This window comes from Oncorhynchus clarkii, chromosome 14 (assembly GCF_045791955.1).
Source record: "Oncorhynchus clarkii lewisi isolate Uvic-CL-2024 chromosome 14, UVic_Ocla_1.0, whole genome shotgun sequence".
NCBI lineage: Eukaryota > Metazoa > Chordata > Actinopteri > Salmoniformes > Salmonidae > Oncorhynchus > Oncorhynchus clarkii.
Window position 1 is genome coordinate 23,332,126 of NC_092160.1, and position 20,441 is coordinate 23,352,566.

Consider the following 20,441-nt stretch of genomic DNA (forward strand, 5'->3'; position numbering starts at 1 on the left):
TTTTGCAACATAAAAAAAGATTTCTAAGTCAGTCTCAATGCTTCCTTAAAACCTTTATTTAGGCAAGTTTACATAATGTCTATACAGTACATGTACTCAGATGCAAGACAATGGTGAGTCTATGTACAGAGTAGAGAGCGAAATGTGACAATTTATAGTAACATATAGCACATTACAAAACAGATAAACACAGACAGATCCAGTGGATCAACTCAGACAAAATGGGATAGTTATTGCTTGGGCACAGAGGGCCTTTCATTCCAACAGTTGGTTGACAACCTCTTTTGTGATTGGGTATGTCAACACACAGTTCCCCTGATATCTGTTAGCTAATTGGTTCCTCCCATTGATCAGGACCACAGGGAATATGGAGTGAAATCTGACGATGTCTGCCACAGAATCAAACATCTAGGGAGAAAATAAAGCATTAATGTAAGCCATAAGCTTGATACTTAAAGTGTGATAGAGTGATACTTAAAGCAACAATCCATATCGGTGAAACTGCCACGTCCGTTTGCAGTATTACAACAACAAAGATGTTACTTTAAAACAACAAACACAGTTTTTGTTCATTGCACGTGCGGTAGAACAGCAGCGTATATAGGCCTACTACCATGTTTTTTTTTTACTGTGATGCTGGAGGCTCATTTCCTCAAAACAAAAACAATAACAAAGCGGCCTGCGGCGGCCAGTAGCGCTGTTTCGGCCATGGCGGATCTCTGCGTTAAAGTAAATTAAAATCTACTCAAGCAAAGTTAAAGTAAAGTCTACTAAGGTAAAGTACTCGTTCTTACTTGTCTACTCACATCATTGGCACTTTGCCCAGTCCCAAGGACATACTTGGAGGTGCTATCAATGAACCGAATTTTAACGTTGAAAACTCTCTTGTCATGAAACACTGCTAAGACAAAGGGTTCGCTCTTCGTGTTCCTTGAGCAATTCCGCACCAAAAATGCCCCATTCTGTTAGGGAGACATTTGGGTAACACTTTATTGAAAGAGTACATATACAATGACTTCATAGTTACAACCCATACATAACACATTCATAAGCAGTACGTAATCATTTTATATAGATTGTATCATTAATATTACTTAATTACTACTGTACATTAAAATATACTGTCAGAGTCGTGTGTATAGGTGGCAGGGAAGTCAGGCGCAGGAGAGTCAAACGGAGTGGAAATGGAGTCTTTTAATATAAGTCCACTTACTTAACACGCTCCAAACACTAAATACATACATACATAAATAAACATGGGTACGAGGACCCGTCGCGCACCTATACAACATAAAACAACACTTGACATAAAACAATCTCTGACAAAGACACGAGGGGAAACAGAGGGTTAAATACACAACAGGTAATGAATGGGATTGAAAACAGGTGTGTGGGAAGACAAGACAAAACCAATGGAAAATGAAAAATGGATCAATGATGGCTAGAAGGCCGGTGACGTCGACCGCCGAGCACCGCCCGAACAAGGAGAGGCAACGACTTCGGCAGAAGTTGTGACATATACAGTGCTCCCTTCATGCCTCATTACTTAAATAACACATCACATTACAAACCTTATTCACCAGGTGTAAGGCATGTTCAGCCTCTGCTCGATCACAAGCTCCTATGTACCAGTCTTGTTCATTGTATGTCTGGAAAAAAATAAAGCATATTGTAATTTCATAAACGGGCCAATCATGTAAGCTACAGTACATTGGCATTTTCTGTCATAGTTTTGGTTCTTTCATTACTTCCAAGTAATCTTCAAGCACATCATTGTCCTGTTTGATTTGGTGGATATCACCCATTTGGAGATGTGCCTGGTGTATTCAGGCAGCATACCTGACACGGTCTTTCCTTGGGGACAAAGTCATGCTGCTCCACGTCATCTTTGGTTTGAGGCCACTCATGGTGTTGTTGGCGCTTCACTGACGACTCTTCTACATGGCATAAAATAAGACAGGCTTTCAATTGCATTCATCATACCCGACACAGTAGTTTATTTTCTGTAGGTAAATTAGAGATAAATGCAATTAAACTATACAAAATGTTGAGATGGCAAGGTCTTATTTACCTGGGGTATTGTGCCTTTGTTGTAACCTAATTCAAGAATCAAATAATGTGTTATCTTAAACATAGAAAAATACTCATGAACTATTGTAGTGGTTTTAAAGACCTTCACGAAAATTCCTCCCATGTACCTTATGTCTGTGTTGAGTTGAGATTCAAGGTCCAGTGAATATCTTTGGATAGTTTGCTCTTTCCTTAAACAATTACCTAAAATATGTTAACATTTCTATTATTATTACAACCTTAGAGTGTTTGGTTTCTTTAATATGGAATTTAAATAGTACTCACTATTTGAAGGTGTATTGCATTCCATCTATAATTAATATGAAGCATACGTTATACGTGATGAACGTGAAGCAACCATCCTTAGTAGCTATTCATTTACTGTTAGTCAGTTTTAGCAAGAACGTTTTATGGACCGCTAACACTGCATCCATGTAGATAGATTCACCCAAAAATAGACGTTTAGCTAAAATTAGGCATACAATATGTGATTTAACCTCTTACATTTTGTTGTCTTCTCTGTCTGCTGGAGAGGAAAAGAGACAGACCCATTTTACAATTATCTTTCAATTGGAAATATAACTATAGGTGAACGTAATTTCTGAGATGGGTCATGGTGGAATCACATTCAACCAACAGGTGGCACTAATACTCCATATAACATTGCATTAGTGTCCCCTTAAAGTCCCTATGGTGTTAGGTAGATGGACAATAACTCACTCTCTCCTGCAGGGCCTCTGGAGGTTCAACCCAGACAGCTTGTTCATTAGGTCCTTAGGTAAGGATGGTGGGGACCTGGAACCAAACCGTATTAAAGTCTCAACAAAGGTTTCAAAACGAACATATTGGACTTGGAAACATAATACTGATAAATAGATTTGAGGGACTATTACCTTGGTGGGAGTAGCATGTTCTGGAAAAGAGGAATATCAAGAGGAATGTATTTTAAATTTGGCACTCTTTTCCAGTTTGGAAAATGTTTTTTGTTTGTAAATCTTAAGTGTCAGCCTCTTGGTCTTTCCCAGAGCTTTTTAGTTTCTGCCTACAGACAGAAATTAAAACAAGAAGCTCCCACGTTCAGGTCTGTTCAACGCTGGTCCGACCAATCTGATTCCACGCTTCAAGACTGCTTCGATCACTCGGACTGGGATATGTTCCGCATCGCGTCCCACAACAACATTGACGAATACGCTGATTCGGTGAGCGAGTTCATTATAAAGTGCATTGATGATGTCGTTCCCATAGCAACGATTAAAACATTCCCAAACCAGAAACCGTGGATTGATGGCAGCATTCTCGTGAAATTGAAAGCACAAACCACTGCTTTTAACCAGGGAAAGGTGACCGGAAACATGACCAAATACAAACAGTGTAGCTATTCCCTCCGCAAGGCAATTAAACAAGCTAAGCGTCAGTATAGAGACAAAGTAGAGTCACAATTCAACGGCTCAGGCACAAGAGGTATGTGGCAGGGTCTACAGTCAATCACGGATTACAAAAAGAAAACCAGCCCTGTCACGGACCAGGATGTCTTGCTCCCAGGCAGACTAAATAACTTTTTTTGCCCGCTTTGAGGACAATACAGTGCCACTGACAAGGCCCGCAACCAAAACCTGCTGACTCTCCTTCACTGCAGCCAATGTGAGGAAAACATTTAAACGTGTTAACCCTCGCAAGGCTGCAGGCCCAGAAGGCATCCCCAGCCGTGTCCTCAGAGCATGCGCAGACCAGCTGGCTGGTGTGTTTACGGACATATTCAATCAATCCTTATCCCAGTCTGCTGTTCCCACATGCTTCAAGAAGGCCACTATTGTCCATGTTCCCAAGAAAGCTAAGGTAACTGAGCTAAACGACTACCGCCCCGTAGCACTCACTTCCGTCATCATGAAGTGCTTTGAGAGACTAGTCAAGGACCATATCACCTCCACCCTACCTGACACCCTAGACCCACTCCAATTTGCTTACCGCCCAAATAGGTCCACAGACGATGCAATCTCAACCACACTGCACACTGCCCTAACCCATCTGGACAAGAGGAATACCTATGTGAGAATGCTGTTCATCGACTTCAGATCAGCATTTAACACCATAGTACCCTCCAAACTAGTTATCAAGCTCGAGACCCTGGGTCTCGACCCCGCCCTGTGCAACTGGGTACTAGACTTCCTGACGGGCCGCCCCCAAGTGGTGAGGGTAGGTAACAACATCTCCACCCCGCTGATCCTCAACACTGGGGCCCCACAAGGGTGCTTTCTGAGCCCTCTCCTGTACTCCCTGTTCACCCACGACTGCGTGGCCATGCATGCCTCCAACTCAATCATCAAGTTTGCGGACGACACTACAGTGGTAGGCTTGATTACCAACAACGACGAGACGGCCTACAGGGAGGAGGTGAGGGCCCTCGGAGTGTGGTGTCAGGAAAATAACCTCACACTCAACGTCAACAAAACAAAGGAGATGATTGTGGACTTCAGGAAACAGCAGAGGGAGCACCCCCCTATCGACATCGATGGGACAATAGTGGAGAGGGTAGTAAGTTTGAAGTTCCTCGGCGTACACATCACGGACAAACTGAATTGGTCCACCCACACAGACAGCATCGTGAAGAAGGCGCAGCAGCGCCTCTTCAACCTCAGGAGGCTGAAGAAATTCAGCTTGTCACCAAAAGCACTCACAAACTTCTACAGATGCACAATCGAGAGCATCCTGTCAGGCTGTATTACCGCCTGGTACGGCAACTGCTCCGCCCACAACCGCAAGGCTCTCCAGAGGGTAGTGAGGTCTGCACAACGCATCACCGGGTGCAAACTACCTGCCCTCCAGGACACCTACACCACCCAATGTCACAGGAAGGCCATAAAGATCATCAAGGACAACAACCACCCGAGCCACTGCCTGTTCACCCCGCTATCATCCAGAAGGCGAGGTCAGTACAGGTGCATCAAAGCAGGGACCGAGAGACTGAAAAACAGCTTCTATCTCAAAGCCATCAGACTGTTAAACAGCCACCACTAACATTGAATGGCTGCTGCCAACACACTGACTCAACTCCAGCCACTTTAAAAACGGGAATTGATGGAAATTTATGTAAAATACATCACTAGCCACTTTAAACAATGCTACTTAATATAATGTTTACATACCCTACATTACTCATCTCATATGTATATGTATATACTGTACTCTATATCATCTACTGCATCTTTATGTAATACATGTATCACTAGCCACTTTAAACTATGCCATTTTGTTTACATACCCTACATTACTCATCTCATATGTATATACTGTACTCTATACCATCTCCTGCATCTTGCCTATGCCGTTCTGTACCATCACTCATTCATATATATTTATGTACATATTCTTTATCCCTTTACACTTGTGTGTATAAGGTAGTAGTTTTGGAATTGTTAGGTTAGATTACTCGTTGGTTATTACTGCATTGTCCGAACTAGAAGCACAAGCATTTCGCTGCACTCGCATTAACGTCTGCTAACCATGTGCATGTGACAAATACATTTGATTTGAGCTTTTGTTTGAAATGCTGAATAGTATTATTTTTTTAACAGTGTAAAACAATTACCTGTTCTGTAGGCTCCATGACTTGTGCTCTGCCATCTGTAAAACAACAGCTCTTGAACTGGATTACCTTTGCTGTGCTATATCACCATCTTGACATCATCATGTTTATGAATTGGAATAAATGCAGTTATTTTCTGCATGCAGCGATTATTATCAATTACCCCAGTCAAAACTGATATTAATGGATGACATTATTATCACCAATGATTACTGATGTGTTCCCGAGTGGCGCAGTGGTCTAAGGCACTGCATCTCAGTGCTAGAGGTGACACTACAGTCCCTGGTTTGAATCCAGGCTGAATCACATCCCACTGTGATTGGGAGTCCCATAGGGCAGTGCACAATTGACCCAGCATCATCTGGGTTTGGCTGGGGTAGGCCGTCATTGTAATAAGAATTTGTTTTTAAGTGACTTGCTTAGTTAAATAAAGATAAAATGACAACTCCTGTTTGGTGATTATTACCTAACTGGGTCCTCCTTGGTTTTCTGGGCTTCAGTTGGCGGTTGACAGAAGGTCCGGTATTTCCTATTCAAAACAATGCCATGGATCCATTGACCAAACTTGAAACATGACCAAGGAGTGTATTGGAACTCTCTACCAACTCTTATATGCGCTTCAATCAGTAATTATTTGGGTTTCAGTTACCTGGAGAAGTACAAGGGAGGCCTCTTTTGGGATGCCGTGGGGGTATGATAGGGCTGCCCTACAAGCAAGACAAAACATGGCAATAAACATTAATATCATGTTTAAATAATGGGTTTAAACTCACTGTTGATTGGATGTAAACTGGCAAATTGTGCGATGTAAAAGAAGAACTGAGGAAAATCACGTACACTTGAAGTGGAGCTGATACTCTGAGCGTAGGAGGATCTGGAAATGTCCCTATCTTTAAAGAAAGAATATAATTATTATGAATCTCAACAGTTTTGGTTGATGTGGCAATTGCAAGTTGTTCCAGTAGATGGAAGTATAGAGTGTTATTCCACCTACACAACAAAAAACATCTTACTGTATCCATAGTAACACAGCCAAAGGTAGAGCAGCTGTGGGGCCCCTGACTGCCATATTACTACAGAGCAGATGTGGGGCCCCTGACTGTCATATTACTACAGAGCAGATGTGGGGCTCCTGACTATCATATTACTACAGAGCAGCTTTGGGGTCCTGACTGTGGTATTATTACAGAGCAGATGTGGGGCTCCTGACTGTCATATTACTACAGAGCAGCTGTGGGCCTCCTGACTGTGGTATTACTACAGAGCAGATGTGGGGCTCCTGACTATCATATTACTACAGAGCAGCTGTGGGGCCCCTGACTGTCATATTACTACAGAGCAGCTGTGGGGTCCTGACTGTTTGTATTACTACAGAGCAGCTGTGGGGACCCTGACGGTAATATCACTACAGAGCAGCTGTGGGGCTCCTGACTATCATATTACTACAGCGCAGCTGTGGGCCCCTGACTGTGGTATTACTACAGCGCAGCTGTGGGCCCCTGACTGTGGTATTACTACAGAGCAGCGGTGGGGCTCCTGACTGTCATATTACTACAGAGCATCTGTGGGCCCCTGACTGTGGTATTACTACAGAGCAGCTATGGGGTTCCTGACTGTGGTATTACTACAGAGCAGATGTGGGGCTCCTGACTATCATATTACTACAGAGCAGCTGTGGGACTCCTGACTGTGGTATTACTACAGAGCAGATGTGGGGCTCCTGACTATCATATTACTACAGAGCAGCCGTGGGGCCCCTGACTGTCATATTAATACAGAGCAGCTGTGGGCCTCCTGACTGTGGTATTACTACAGAGCCGATGTGGGGCTCCTGACTATCATATTACTACAGAGCAGCTGTGGGGTCCTGACTGTGGTATTACTACAGAGCAGCTGTGGGGACCCTGACTGTAATATCACTACAGAGCAGATGTGGGGCTCCTGACTATCATATTACTACAGAGCAGTTGTGGGGCTCCTGACTGTGGTATTACTACAGAGCAGCTGTGGGGCTCCTGACTGTGGTATTACTACAGAGCAGCTGTGGGGTCCCTGACTGTGGTATTACTACAGAGCAGCTGTGGGGCTCCTGACTGTCATATTACTACAGAGCAGCTGTGGGCCCCTGACTGTGGTATTACTACAGAGCAGCTGTGGGGTCCCTGACTGTGGTATTACTACAGAGCAGCTGTGGGGCTCCTGACTATCATATTACTACAGAGCATCTGTGGGCCCCTGACTGTGGTATTACTACAGAGCAGCTGTGGGGTCCCTGACTGTGGTATTACTACAGAGCAGCTGTGGGGTCCCTGACTGTGGTATTACTACAGAGCAGCTGTGGGGTCCCTGACTGTGGTATTACTACAGAGCAGCTGTGGGGCTCCTGACTGTCATATTACTACAGAGCAGCTGTGGGCCCCTGACTGTGGTATTACTACAGAGCAGCTGTGGGGTCCCTGACTGTGGTATTACTACAGAGCAGCTGTGGGGCTCCTGACTATCATATTACTACAGAGCATCTGTGGGCCCCTGACTGTGGTATTACTACAGAGCAGCTGTGGGGTCCCTGACTGTGGTATTACTACAGAGCAGCTGTGGGGAACCTGACTGTGGTATTACTACAGAGCAGCTGTGGGGAACCTGACTGTGGTATTACTACAGAGCAGCTGTGGGGAACCTGACTGTGGTATTACTACAGAGCAGCTGTGGGGTCCCTGACTGTGGTATTACTACAGAGCAGCTGTGGGCCCCTGACTGTGGTATTACTACAGAGCAGCTGTGGGGAACCTGACTGTGGTATTACTACAAAGCAGCTGTGGGGTCCCTGACTGTGGTATTACTACAGAGCAGCTGTGGGCCCCTGACTGTGGTATTACTACAGAGCAGCTGTGGGGAACCTGACTGTGGTATTACTACAGAGCAGCTGTGGGGAACCTGACTGTGGTATTACTACAAAGCAGCTGTGGGGTCCCTGACTGTGGTATTACTACAGAGCAGCTGTGGGGTCCCTGACTGTGGTATTACTACAGAGCAGCTGTGGGGTCCCTGACTGTGGTATTACTACAGAGCAGCTGTGGGGTCCCTGACTGTGGTATTACTACAGAGCAGCTGTGGGGCTCCTGACTGTCATATTACTACAGAGCAGCTGTGGGCCCCTGACTGTGGTATTACTACAGAGCAGCTGTGGGGTCCCTGACTGTGGTATTACTACAGAGCAGCTGTGGGGCTCCTGACTATCATATTACTACAGAGCATCTGTGGGCCCCTGACTGTGGTATTACTACAGAGCAGCTGTGGGGTCCCTGACTGTGGTATTACTACAGAGCAGCTGTGGGCCCCTGACTGTGGTATTACTACAGAGCAGCTGTGGGGTCCCTGACTGTGGTATTACTATATTTCAGCTGTGGGGCCCCTGGCTGTGGTATTACAATATAGCAACTGTGGGGCCCCTGTGGTATTACTACAGAGAAGCTGTGGGGCCCCTGACTGTGGTATTACTACAGAGAATCTGTGGGGCCTCAGACTGTAATATTACTACAGAGCAGCTGTAGGGCCCCTGACTGTCATATTACTACAGCACAGCTGTGGGGCCCCTGCCTGTGGTATTACTACAGAGCAGCTGTGTGCCCCTGCGGCCCCTGATTGTGGTATTACTACAGACCATCCATAATCCATGAGGAGTTTACTGACACAATTTATGCTATTCTCTCCCCGTTAATTTCAGGATAATTGTATCTCTCCCACAGTGTGGATTTGATTGGCCTACAGATGGCTCTAGAGATCCACACAGAGGCCTCTCTCAGCAGCATGAGATCTCACTTACAGCTCCGCTTTCTGTCTCACATTGGGTTTGGATGTCACACTTGTTCTTGCCCACACTTTATTTACTTACTTCTTATTAGACTGGTGCACAATGGGGCTTCTAATCTAGTCTAAATCTACTTTGTGCTTGAATGTCTTAAAACGTCTGGCAAAATACACAATGCAAAGTAAAACCTTTTTATTTTTTACATATAACATTTTAAGTTTAATTATAGATATACAGTATATTAATTATAGGTACTTTGTATTTGTCATGTGTGGATAGCTAATCGTACCTTTAATACAAGATGGAAGAGCAACTTCTCTGTTTTCTACTTTTTACCTGCTCTAATTCTATTATTCTATCTAATAGATTGTCAGGGACTAGAGTTTGTACCTGCATAGTCTCTGTCTGACTCGGAGGCTCTGGCAGGAAGGATGTGCACCAAGAACTCTTCTTCATGGTTATCAGGGACATGATACTCATCCTCCTCCATGTTGCTATAGCGACCATATCTCTGTTTGGTCATGTTGCCTCTCTTCCAAGGTTCCTGTGGAGAATGAGAAGGAGCTACTTCAATGTGAGATTCTCACATACTGTATTCTTCACACAAACTGCATGAAACTGGTGACTCGTTACCTAATAGTTTGTTTTTGTCTGGTGTATATTAGAGTCATCATTAGCTCCACATAAAGTACCATCAGGATGTTTCCCCTGAAATCAGTAAAACCTTTGCAATCTAATCAGAAATGTCTCAGAAACTTCATTATTCATTTACTGTAACTGAGTCTACTGTGGTGTGAGTGCTGGTGTTGGGCCATGTTTTAACATGACTGTGCTGCAACCCAGAAGAAGACAATGCCCTCTTCACGCGGCCCACCACATTAATGCCACAATAATGCTTTATGCTCACTTCACCCACTTTGACTAAACAAGCCACAATGTGACAGATGGTGGAACTGGCAGTGTGGGTGGTGGAGGGTTGGAGGGCAAAGGACATTAACAGAATTTGAGAGCCCTTGACCGACAATACAGTGATATCTCTCCCGCGTCTGAAAATATATGTCTGAAATGAAATGGGACTAGACAAATAGACACACAGACAGTTGGTAAGAGGGACAGACTGACTGACAGGAGAGAAGAGATGCATAAGGGAATTTACACTATACGTTCACTCTCAAAAGTCGTTGAATGTAGTACTTCACTGAGGGCCTATCAGTAAAGACCTACAGTTGAAGTCGGAGGTTTACGTTCACAGCCAAATACATTTAAACGCAATTTTTAACAATTCCTGACAATTAATCTGAGTAAAAATTCCCTGTCTTAGGCCAGTTAGGATCACCACTTTATTTTATGAATGTGAAATGTCAGAGTAATAGTAGAGAGAATGATTTATTTCAGCTTTTATTTCTTTCATCACATCCCCAGTGGGTCAGAAGTTTACATACACTCAATTAGTATTTGGTAGCATTGCATTTAAATAGTTTAACTTGGGTTAAACGTTTTGGGTAGCCTTCCACAAGCTTCCCACAATTGGTTAATTGTGAAGGCTTGGTCGCAAATGGGTCTTCCAAATGGACAATGACCCCAAGCACACTTCCAAAGTTGTGGCAAAATGGCTTAAGGACAACAAAGTCAAGGTATTGGAGTGGCCATCACAAAGCCCTGACCTCAATATTTGTGGGCAGAACTGAAAAAGCGTGTGCGAGCAAGGAGGCCTAGAAACCTGACTCAGTTACACCAGCTCTGTCAGGAGGAATGGGCCAAAATTCACACAATTTATTGTGAGAAGCTTGTGGAAGGCTACCTGAAACGTTTGACCTAAGTTAAACAATTTAAAGGCAATGCTACCAAGTACTAATTGAGTGTATGTAAACTTCTGACCCACTGGGAATGTGATGAAAGAAATAAAAGCTGAAATAAATAATTCTCTTTACTATTATTCTGACATTTCACAATCTTAAAATAAAGTGATGATCCTAACTGACCTAAGACAGGGAATTTGTACTCAGATTAAATGTCAGAAATTGTGAAAAACTGAGTGTAAATGTATTTGGCTAAGATGTATGTAAACTTACGACTTCAACTGTATGTTTTATAGGCTCCTCAGTACTAGACTAAGCCAATTTGAGTGTCATTCCCATTTGCCAACACTAAAATGAATGTCATCTATATACATTGTTTTGCAAGCTTGCGTCATAATTTTGTCTCACATGCCGAAAACGCAGCCTTGTTGATTAGATTTTACACTTCGCAGCCACCGGAGTTTAACACGTGACTACAGTTAGCATTGAATTGTGGGTCATATCAACCCCACTAGTGATCAAAGTTCTTCACTAGCTCCCTCAACCTAAATCTAGGGCCAAGGGGGCAACGTTTGTGAATTGGACCTCTACTTAAGACGGCAATCAAACTTCATCCGGTTTCGACGTGGATTCCCCAGAGGGAAAGTCGCTTATGCAAGGGTTGAGAAGGTAAAATTAACGTGTTCGGACTACAGCCCTAATAACAGGAAGGGTTGCAAGCTCTAAAACTGCGCCCCCCCCCCCCCCCCCCCCCCCCCTTCCAGGTTCATTGAAGTGGAACCAACAGGTCAGCCATTACTAACCATAATCACAGCAGACTCATAGCTGGTCCTTCTCTTCAGCTAACGATGAGGCCAAGCACATAATTAGCTTGGCATTTAACACAAGGCTGCACGTTCCAAAACAGCCCGTCCTTGGAACCTTTCATCCACTGACCACATGCAGAAGTACTGTGGGAACGTCCCAAATGGCACCCGCACTATAGAGGGAATAGGGTGCCATTTGGAACGTACTCTTAGTAAGAAATTAGCATGAGCACCTTGAAGTGGGGCTCCTGATGGAATAAAATAGGTGACAATGGCTGGCAAGACCGTTTCAGAGAACACAAATATATATGTATTGTGATATTAAGCAATGCTCAGATGGAGATGATATTAGTAGATGTACATCACAACAGACACAGTCGACTGAAGGCTACAGAGCTGGTCTGATCAGATAAGAGGCTCTAGACCATTAAATGTTATAATTCAACCATATAAAAAAATATATACTTTTGTAATATTTGCTTTTATTTGTTTTTGGTGGGGTAATAATATGCTTTTTCTGAAACTGTGACTTTATCATTTTTTAAAGAGCAAAATATAGAAATAGCCAGTGGTGCATCCTCCAACAGTGCTATCATCAACCATCAACCAAACAGAGGATAAAGTATGCATAACCATTGCCAAAAGAATCTCACTAAATATCAGTCACAGCCAAATCCCCATGAAGGGATGAACCAGAGCATGTTTGCTTATATAGTACAGATGATTGAGATGCTACATCCACATCCCACGAGAAAACTGCATACGGAGGGAAAAACACAGCCATTAAAAAACAAGCAACACTTTCAGGAGTTCTTGGCTACTAAGCTCTTAGAGTCATGTGTTTTCAAAGCCCGCCTGTTCTCTTTGTTTTCACATTTATTTTCGACTAGAGCCTATCAATTATCTTTGGCTACTGATGCTGTTGCTTTTTGCATGTTCACCAACTGAGACAGATGCTGAAATGAGAAACAGAGAAGAGAGTGGATGCCATGCATTTACTCTCAAAGACAAACTACCTTGTCAACATGCTTAGGCCAAAATTGTAGAACAAGCCCAATAAGGGTTTCACAGACTTGTTACTACTCTGTAACCAGTAACATTTAGTACCCACCAATGTTTTTTTTTATGTGGTATTACCATCATTCCTTTAGTATTACCCGGATGTCATTGCACAGAAGTCTACTTGGCTAATTTTAGCCTTGCAACAACCAAAAATGACTTCCTGTGTTGGTGAGCAATGAGCATCAGCTACAGCATACCACCCATGGCCTCACTTCTTCTTCAAGCGATTGTGGTCTGGCTAGAGAGATTTGGCCTCAATAGTGTCAGCTCAGAGAACAAACTTCTGCACAAACATACATAAATGCGCTATGAGTAGTCATACTCAAAATACAGATTTATTTGCTTTTGACCTGACATTTGACTATCTGATTGGACTTCTATTTTGACAATTTGAGCTGTCTGCTGCCCAGCATTTCGTAGGCGGACATTTTGGTGAAGTAGCTTCAGTTAGACATGTTTTCCACTTGTTTGATGTGGATGTGGACTTGAACTGGTATAAATAAATGCAGGTATGTGCTTATCCCTTTTACATCCCTTTTCATGTGCAGTATTCTCATCATGCTGCCGCCCACAGCTGAGTATCATGGTTTCAAAATTGCACATTGAAAGTAACTGTGGAGCACCAATAACAGGGCTAGATCAACAATCTGTGAAACCAATTTACCATCTGAAACAGAAGCCGGGGAGACATGTTTTCTACAGGGAGGATTATTCTCCACTCATATATTTCTCAGATGATACTTCTCATTACACAGAACATTCAGTAATTTGGGTTAAAAATAAATGGCCTTCTCTTAACAGGTATTGCTCTTAATTTAAGCCTGAGCATCGTGACATTTCAACATCTGCTCTCCAAAGTGCAAGGGTGGTGTTGTGACATTTACTTTTTTCTCATTAGATTAACTCTCCATCTGTGCCTACGTCTATTTCAGGAGCGTCAACTCGCACCCATTTATGAAGAATAGTATATTCAAGCCCGGAGATGAACTGCTTGTAGGAATGAGATTAAAGTCTTGCAAAATCGTTTGTAAGCTTGAATTGTAGGTTTAAATTTAGCTCATAAATACAAGTTCCCACATACAAATCTGGGTTAACTTTTTACATGAAAGTACCAAAAATAAATAGGCTGATCTTCCAATCAAATGGCTTTATTGTTTATGCCTCCATCTTAAAGAGAAACCAGGAAGGTGTTACAGAAATGCTTACCTTATAAGTAGAACTCAAAATATTGCACCATTGTCCACCCACAGTACAATCCAGGCCTCAGTATGGATACTTTAGAACTTTGTGGCCCTGTTTTTGATGAGAACAGTTTTAGGACACCACAATGTCTCTGTGTCTGTCTGCAGTGTAACCCGAAAGCTCTGCAGCAGCAGTACAGGTGCACAAGGTCAGCCTCTTTCCTGTGGTTTCCTTTGCGATGGTATAGTCTCATTTCCTCTAAAACGATTACCATCTGGCCTCTCATATTCTCACTGATGCTTATCTGTGATCTGTGAGCTACACCTCCTCCCTCCTCCACGACACACACCACCCTCATCTCTCTGTCAATCTGGCACCTCATCCCTGTGCCAAGACCCCCCCCCCCCCCCCCCCCCGTGCTCCGAACCTGTCACTGATACAGAAGATTCAGTTATCCAGCCTAGGATGGGGGTGAGGTGGTGAAGGGTGGGTGACGGGACGGGACAGGGGGGGTGGACGGGGGTGATGGGGGGTGAGGTGGTGGAGGGGGGCTGAGGTGCTGGAGGAGGGTAGGGGTGAGGTGATGGAGTGGGGTGAGGTGATGGAGGGGGTGGGGATGAGGGTGAGGTGGTGGAGGGGGGGTGAGGTAGTTGAGGGGGGGGTGAGGTAGTTGAGGGGGGGTGAGGTGGTGGAGGGGGGTGATGTGGTGGAGGGGAGTGAGGTGGGGGTGAGGTGGTGGAGGGGGGTGAGGTGGTGGAGGTGGTGGAGGGGAGTGAGGTGGGGGTGAGGTGGTGGAGGGGGGTGAGGTGGTGGAGGGGGGTGAGGTGGTGGAGGGGGGCTGAGGTGCTGGAGGGGGGTGGGGGTGAGGTTATGGAGGGGGGTGAGGTGAGGTGGTGGTGAAGTGGTGGAGGGGGGTGAAGTGGTGAAGGGGTGTGAGGTGGTGGAGGGGGCTGAGGTGCTGGAGGGGGGTGGGGGTGAGGTGATGGAGGGGGGTGAGGGTGAGGTGGTGGAGGGGGGTGAGGTGTTGGAGGGGTGTGAGGTGGTGGAGGGGGGGTGAGGTGGTAGAAGGGGCGTGAGGTGGTGGAGGGGGGGTGAGGTGGTGAGGTGGTGGAGAGGGGTGAGGTGGTGGAGGGGGGTGAGGTGTTGGAGGGGTGTGAGGTGGTGGAGGGGGGTGAAGTGGTGAAGGGGTGTGAGGTGGTGGAGGGCTTACGCATGATACCACTCTATCAGGCTGTTACAACTCAACAGGATACGCTGGATGTGTTTGATGAAGGTGATAAAATACATGCACCAATTGAAGATGAATGTATAGATATGCAGAGACTTCTTAAGAGTACCAGCTCAACTGGTTGTCAATCAAATTGATGCAAGGAGGATGTGTAATTGAGCTGACATTTCAGTAATATTCACAGTGTATGCATCCTTTGGTTGCTTTGGATTAAAGCGTCTGCTAAATGGCATATATTATTATATTACAGATTTATTTAAGAATCCAGGAATAGTGCTTTATAACTTGTTATAAACCGGGTGTTTTGAGCCTTGAATGTTGATTGGCTGAAAGCCGTGATATACAGTTGAAGACGGAAGTTTACATACACCTTAGCCAAATACATGTACACTCAGTTTTTCACAATTCCTGACATTTAATCCTAGTAAAAATTCAATGTTTTAGGTCAGTTAGGATCACCAGTTTATTTTAAGAATGTGAAATGTCAGAATAATAGTAGAGAGAATGATTTATTTCAGCTTTTATTTCTTTCATCACATTCCCAGTGGGTCAGAAGTTTACATACACTCGGGTAGCCTTCCACAAGCTTCCCACAATAAGTTGGGTAAATTTTGGCCCATTCCTCCTGACAGAGCTGGTGTAACGGAGTCAGGTTTGTAGGCCTCTTTGCTCGCACACACTTTTTTAGGTCTGCCCACAAATTCTCTACAGGATTGAGGTCAGGGCTTTGTGATGGCCACTCCAATACCTTTACTTTGTTGTCCTTAAGCCATTTTGCCACAACTTTGGAAGTATGCTTGGGGTCATTGTCCATTTGGAAGACCCATTTGCGACCAAGCTTTAACTTCCTGACTGATGTCTTAAGATGTTGTTTCAATATATCCACAGAATTTTCCTACTTCACGATGCCATCTATTTTGTGAAGTGCACCAGTCCCTCCTGCAGCAAAGCACCCCCGTGCTTCACGGTTGGGATGGTGTTCTTCGGCTTGCAAGCCTCCCCCTTTTTCCTCCAAACATAATGATGGTCATTATTGCCAAACAGTTCTATTATTGTTTCATCAGACCAGAGGACATTTCTCCAAAAAGTACGATCTTTGTCCCAATGTGCAGTTGCAAACCGTAGTCTGGCTTTTTGTTGGCGGTTTTGGAGCAGTGGCTTCTTCCTTGCTGAACGGCCTTTCAGGTTATGGACTCATTTTATAGGACTCACTTTCGATATAGGACTCATTTTACTGTGGATATAGATACTTTAGTACCTGTTTCCTCCGGCATCTTCACAAGGTCCTTTGCTGTTGTTCTGGGATTGATCTGGGATTGATTTGCACTTTTCGCACCAAAGTACGTTCATCTCTAGGAGACAGAACGCGTCTCCCTCCTGAGCTGTAGGACGGCTGGGTGGTCCCATGGTGTTTATGCTTGCGTACTATTTTTTGCACAGATGAATGTGGTACCTTCAGGTGTTTGGAAATTGCTCCCAAGGATGAACCAGACTTGTGGAGATCTACAATTTTTTTTCTGAAGTCTTGGTTGATTTCTTTTGATTTTCCCATGATGTCAAGCAAAGAGGCACTGAGTTTGAAGGTAGGCCTTGAAAAACATCCGCAAGTACACCTACAATAGACTCAAATGATTTCAATTAGCCTATCAGAAGCTTCTAAAGCCATCATTTTCTGAATTTTTCCAAGCTGTTTAAAGACACAGTCAGCTTAGTGTATGTAAACTTCTGACCCACTGGAATTGTTATACAGTGAGTCATAAGTGAAATAATCTGTCTGTAAACAATTGTTGGAAAAATTACTTGTGTCATGCACAAAGTAGATGTCCTAACCGACTTGCCAAAACTATAGTTTGTTAACAAGAAATTTGTGGAGTGGTTGAAAAATGAGTTTTAATGACTCCAACCTAAGTGTATGTAAACTTCAGACTTCAAATGTATCAGACCGTATACCATGAGTATGAAGAAAATGGCTTTTTAATTACTGTTCTAATTACTTTGGTAAGAAGTTTATAATAGCAATAGCCATACACCACACCTTCTAGGGCCTTACTGCTCAAATTACAGCATGTAATTACAGCCTTTATAATGTCTTAAATTGAGACTTATGATATGTTTATGATTGTGTTTCTTAATGCACCTTTTCAACTATCTAAAACTTGCTGTTATTTAGTGGAATCATAATGAGATGGTTATGAAACATCATAAAGGGGTGAAGACTTACAATGCGTTACAACTGCATGATGCATTATGCCTGGATGTTTTAAGTAAAGTGTTACAGACCCACACTGTAAACATTTATCTTAAACGTGTGCCTCAAGTTGCTGGGTCTTGGCTTGTGTAAAAAGGTTAGTGTGAAAATGACAGTAAAGTCCCACAGTAAACTTGGGGTAAGCTAGTGAGGTGACGTGTCACAGGTGGGAGAGGTATCATTTTTACCTTACAAGCTGTCCAGAAGCCCTCTGTTCCCCACTCCATTGCACTCTGAGAGAGAAATTAGTTTGGATGTGTGTGTGTGTGTGTGTGTGTGTGTGTGTGTGTGTGTGTGTGTGTGTGTGTGTGTGTGTGTGTGTGTGTGTGTGTGTGTGTGTGTGTGTGTGTGTGTGTGTGTGTGTGTGTGTGTGTGTGTGTGTGTGTGTGAACCGAGCAGGAGGGCAGGCAGTCTGGCCAGTGGGTTATCTCCCTGATAAGACTATTTGATTCAGCAGCGTTAATAATTAACGCTGTGGAGATAGAGATCTGTAGACAGCGGGCGGGAGGCTGTTGGAGGGATAACAGGGAGGGGGTGGTGGTGGTGGTTGTGGCTGGAGCAGCATTACTCTGACCTTTAGCTAGATAGCAGGAAATACTTTGTGAATATCTGCAAGAGATATTGTTGCTATTGTTTGTATGTTTATGAGGTCCGAGATCGTTATTGTAATCATGGTTTCACACAATAAAGAATTCAGCATTCAGATTGGTTTTTCATCAAAGAAAAAAATAAAACCGTCTAGGATTGAGGGTCTGAGGTAATTGGATCGAAAGTTTCAGGTAAAAGTGCACTTCCCCTGTGCCTGGGCGTGGTTGTTGTTGTGGAGGCCATACTTCAGGAGGGAATATCCCACATCCTGCTGAACTGTAAAGTGGTACCTGTATTCAGTGTTTGAAATGATGTGGTCCTTTCCGTCAAAAAGTAGTAGCAAAAACTGGCAGTAAAAGCTACTATGTTACTCCTGTGTTCAGACGCATACCTGATTTAGCTGTCTGAAAGCACCGTGAACCTGTGGGTGAATGACTCAGGGTAGCTAAGGTATCATATCTTACACAACAACATACTTGCTTTCTACCCATGGACAACAGACTTGACAACAGTACAGGTGCATCAAAGCTGGGAGGGAGAGACTGAAAAACAGCTTCTATCTCAAGGCCATCACTAGCACATTAGAGGCTGCTGCCTATAGCCATAGACTAGAAATCACTGCCCACTTTAAGGAATGGAACACTAGTCACTTTAATAATGTTTACATTATTACTCATCTCATATTTATATACTGTTTTCTATGCTATTCTGCTGTATCTTAGTCCATTCCGCTCTGACATCGCTCATCCAGATGTACAGTTTATAGTTTTAATTCATTCCTACTTAGATTTGTGTGTATTGGGTATATGTTGTGTAATTTGTTAGATTTTACTTGTTAGATTTTACTGCACTGTTGGAGCTAGATACACAAGCATTTCGCTACACCCGCAATAACATCTACTAATCACGTGTATGTGACCAATAATATTTTATTTGATTTAGCCATGGACAACAGACTTGACCTCTAGCCATGGACAACAGATTTGACCTCTAGCCATGGACAACAGACTTGACCTCTAGCCATGGACAACATATTTGACCTCTAGCCATGGACAACAGACCTGACCTCTACCCATGGACAACATACTTGACCTCTAGCCATGGACAACAGATCTGACCTCTACCCATGGACAACAGACTTGACCTCTAGCCATGGACAACAGACTTGGCTTCTACCCATGGACAACAGACTTGACCTCTAGCCATGGACAACAGACTTGACCTCTAGCCATGAACAACATATTTGACTTCTACCCATGGACAACAGACTTGATCTCTACCCATGGACAACAGACTTGACCTCTACCCATGGACAACAGATCTGACCTCTACCCATGGACAACAGACTTGACCTCTACCCATGGCAACAGAGTTGACCTCTACCCATGGACAACAGACTTGACCTCTAGCCATAGACAACAGACTTGACCTCTACCCATGGACAACAGACTTGACCTCTACCCATGGACAACAGACTTGACCTCTACCCATGGACAACAGACTTGACCTCTACCCATGGACAACAGACTTGACCTCTACCCATGGACAACAGACTTGACCTCTAGCCATGGACAACAGACTTGACCTCTACCCATGGACAACAGACTTGACCTCTAGCCATGGACAACAGACTTGACCTCTAGCCATGGACAACAGACTTGACCTCTAGCCATGGACAACAGACTTGACCTCTACCCATGGACAACAGACTTGACCTCTACCCATGGACAACAGACTTGACCTCTAGCCATGGACAACAGACTTGACCTCTACCCATGGACAACAGACTTGACCTCTAGCCATGGACAACAGACTTGACCTCTACCCATGGACAACAGACTTGACCTCTAGCCATGGACAACAGACTTGACCTCTAGCCATGGACAACAGACTTGACCTCTACCCATGGACAACAGACTTGACCTCTAGCCATGGACAATAAAAAACACTCCACCTGCACCTCCTCCACATAAAAAAAACAATAGCTGCATCTCAACACTCTGATGTGGCCTCCTCTCATTGTCTATTTCGCTTCATCTGCCCTGATCTGTAATGAACAGGAATGGC

At 44.0% G+C, this 20,441-nt stretch overlaps 2 protein-coding genes across 5 annotated transcripts; both read right to left on the reverse strand.

Annotated features, from left to right (window-relative positions):
- On the reverse strand, window positions 1-14,494 carry LOC139366031 (cytokine-dependent hematopoietic cell linker-like). Of its 4 annotated transcripts, none has more exons than XM_071103113.1 (16): window positions 14,335-14,494; window positions 9,852-10,005; window positions 6,491-6,543; window positions 6,303-6,360; window positions 6,120-6,182; window positions 5,657-5,691; window positions 2,964-2,983; window positions 2,791-2,865; window positions 2,575-2,593; window positions 2,356-2,380; window positions 2,199-2,274; window positions 2,072-2,097; window positions 1,840-1,937; window positions 1,572-1,649; window positions 807-962; window positions 1-408 (listed from the first exon to the last, which is right to left on the reverse strand). In XM_071103113.1, the coding sequence occupies exons 2-16, from the start codon at window positions 9,982-9,984 to the stop codon at window positions 256-258; spliced, it is 1,068 nt and encodes a 355-aa protein (XP_070959214.1). In that variant the 5' UTR covers window positions 9,985-10,005; window positions 14,335-14,494; the 3' UTR covers window positions 1-255. The 4 variants fall into 4 exon arrangements, with proteins under 4 accessions (XP_070959214.1, XP_070959212.1, XP_070959213.1 ...); XM_071103111.1 differs by having other exon boundaries at window positions 35-408; window positions 795-962; XM_071103112.1 differs by having other exon boundaries at window positions 35-408; window positions 2,575-2,596.
- A 263-nt stretch (window positions 14,495-14,757) lies between these two features.
- On the reverse strand, window positions 14,758-16,812 carry LOC139365844 (uncharacterized). The gene is made up of 2 exons (XM_071102906.1): window positions 16,797-16,812; window positions 14,758-15,515 (listed from the first exon to the last, which is right to left on the reverse strand). The coding sequence occupies exons 1-2, from the start codon at window positions 16,810-16,812 to the stop codon at window positions 14,758-14,760; spliced, it is 774 nt and encodes a 257-aa protein (XP_070959007.1).
- Window positions 16,813-20,441: the final 3,629 nt, after the last annotated feature.

Excerpts from the sequence above, each read along its gene's own strand:
- LOC139366031 (XM_071103110.1), bottom strand. The coding sequence starts at position 9,984 with ATGACCAAACAGAGATATGGTCGCTATAGCAACATGGAGGAGGATGAG. Across the intron at positions 2,597-2,790 it reads CAGAGGCCCTGCAGGAGAGA|CAGACAGAGAAGACAACAAA; the intron begins GTGAGTTATTGT and ends TTTCCTCTCCAG. Across the intron at positions 1,650-1,839 it reads CCAAGGAAAGACCGTGTCAG|ACATACAATGAACAAGACTG; the intron begins GTATGCTGCCTG and ends ATTTTTTTCCAG.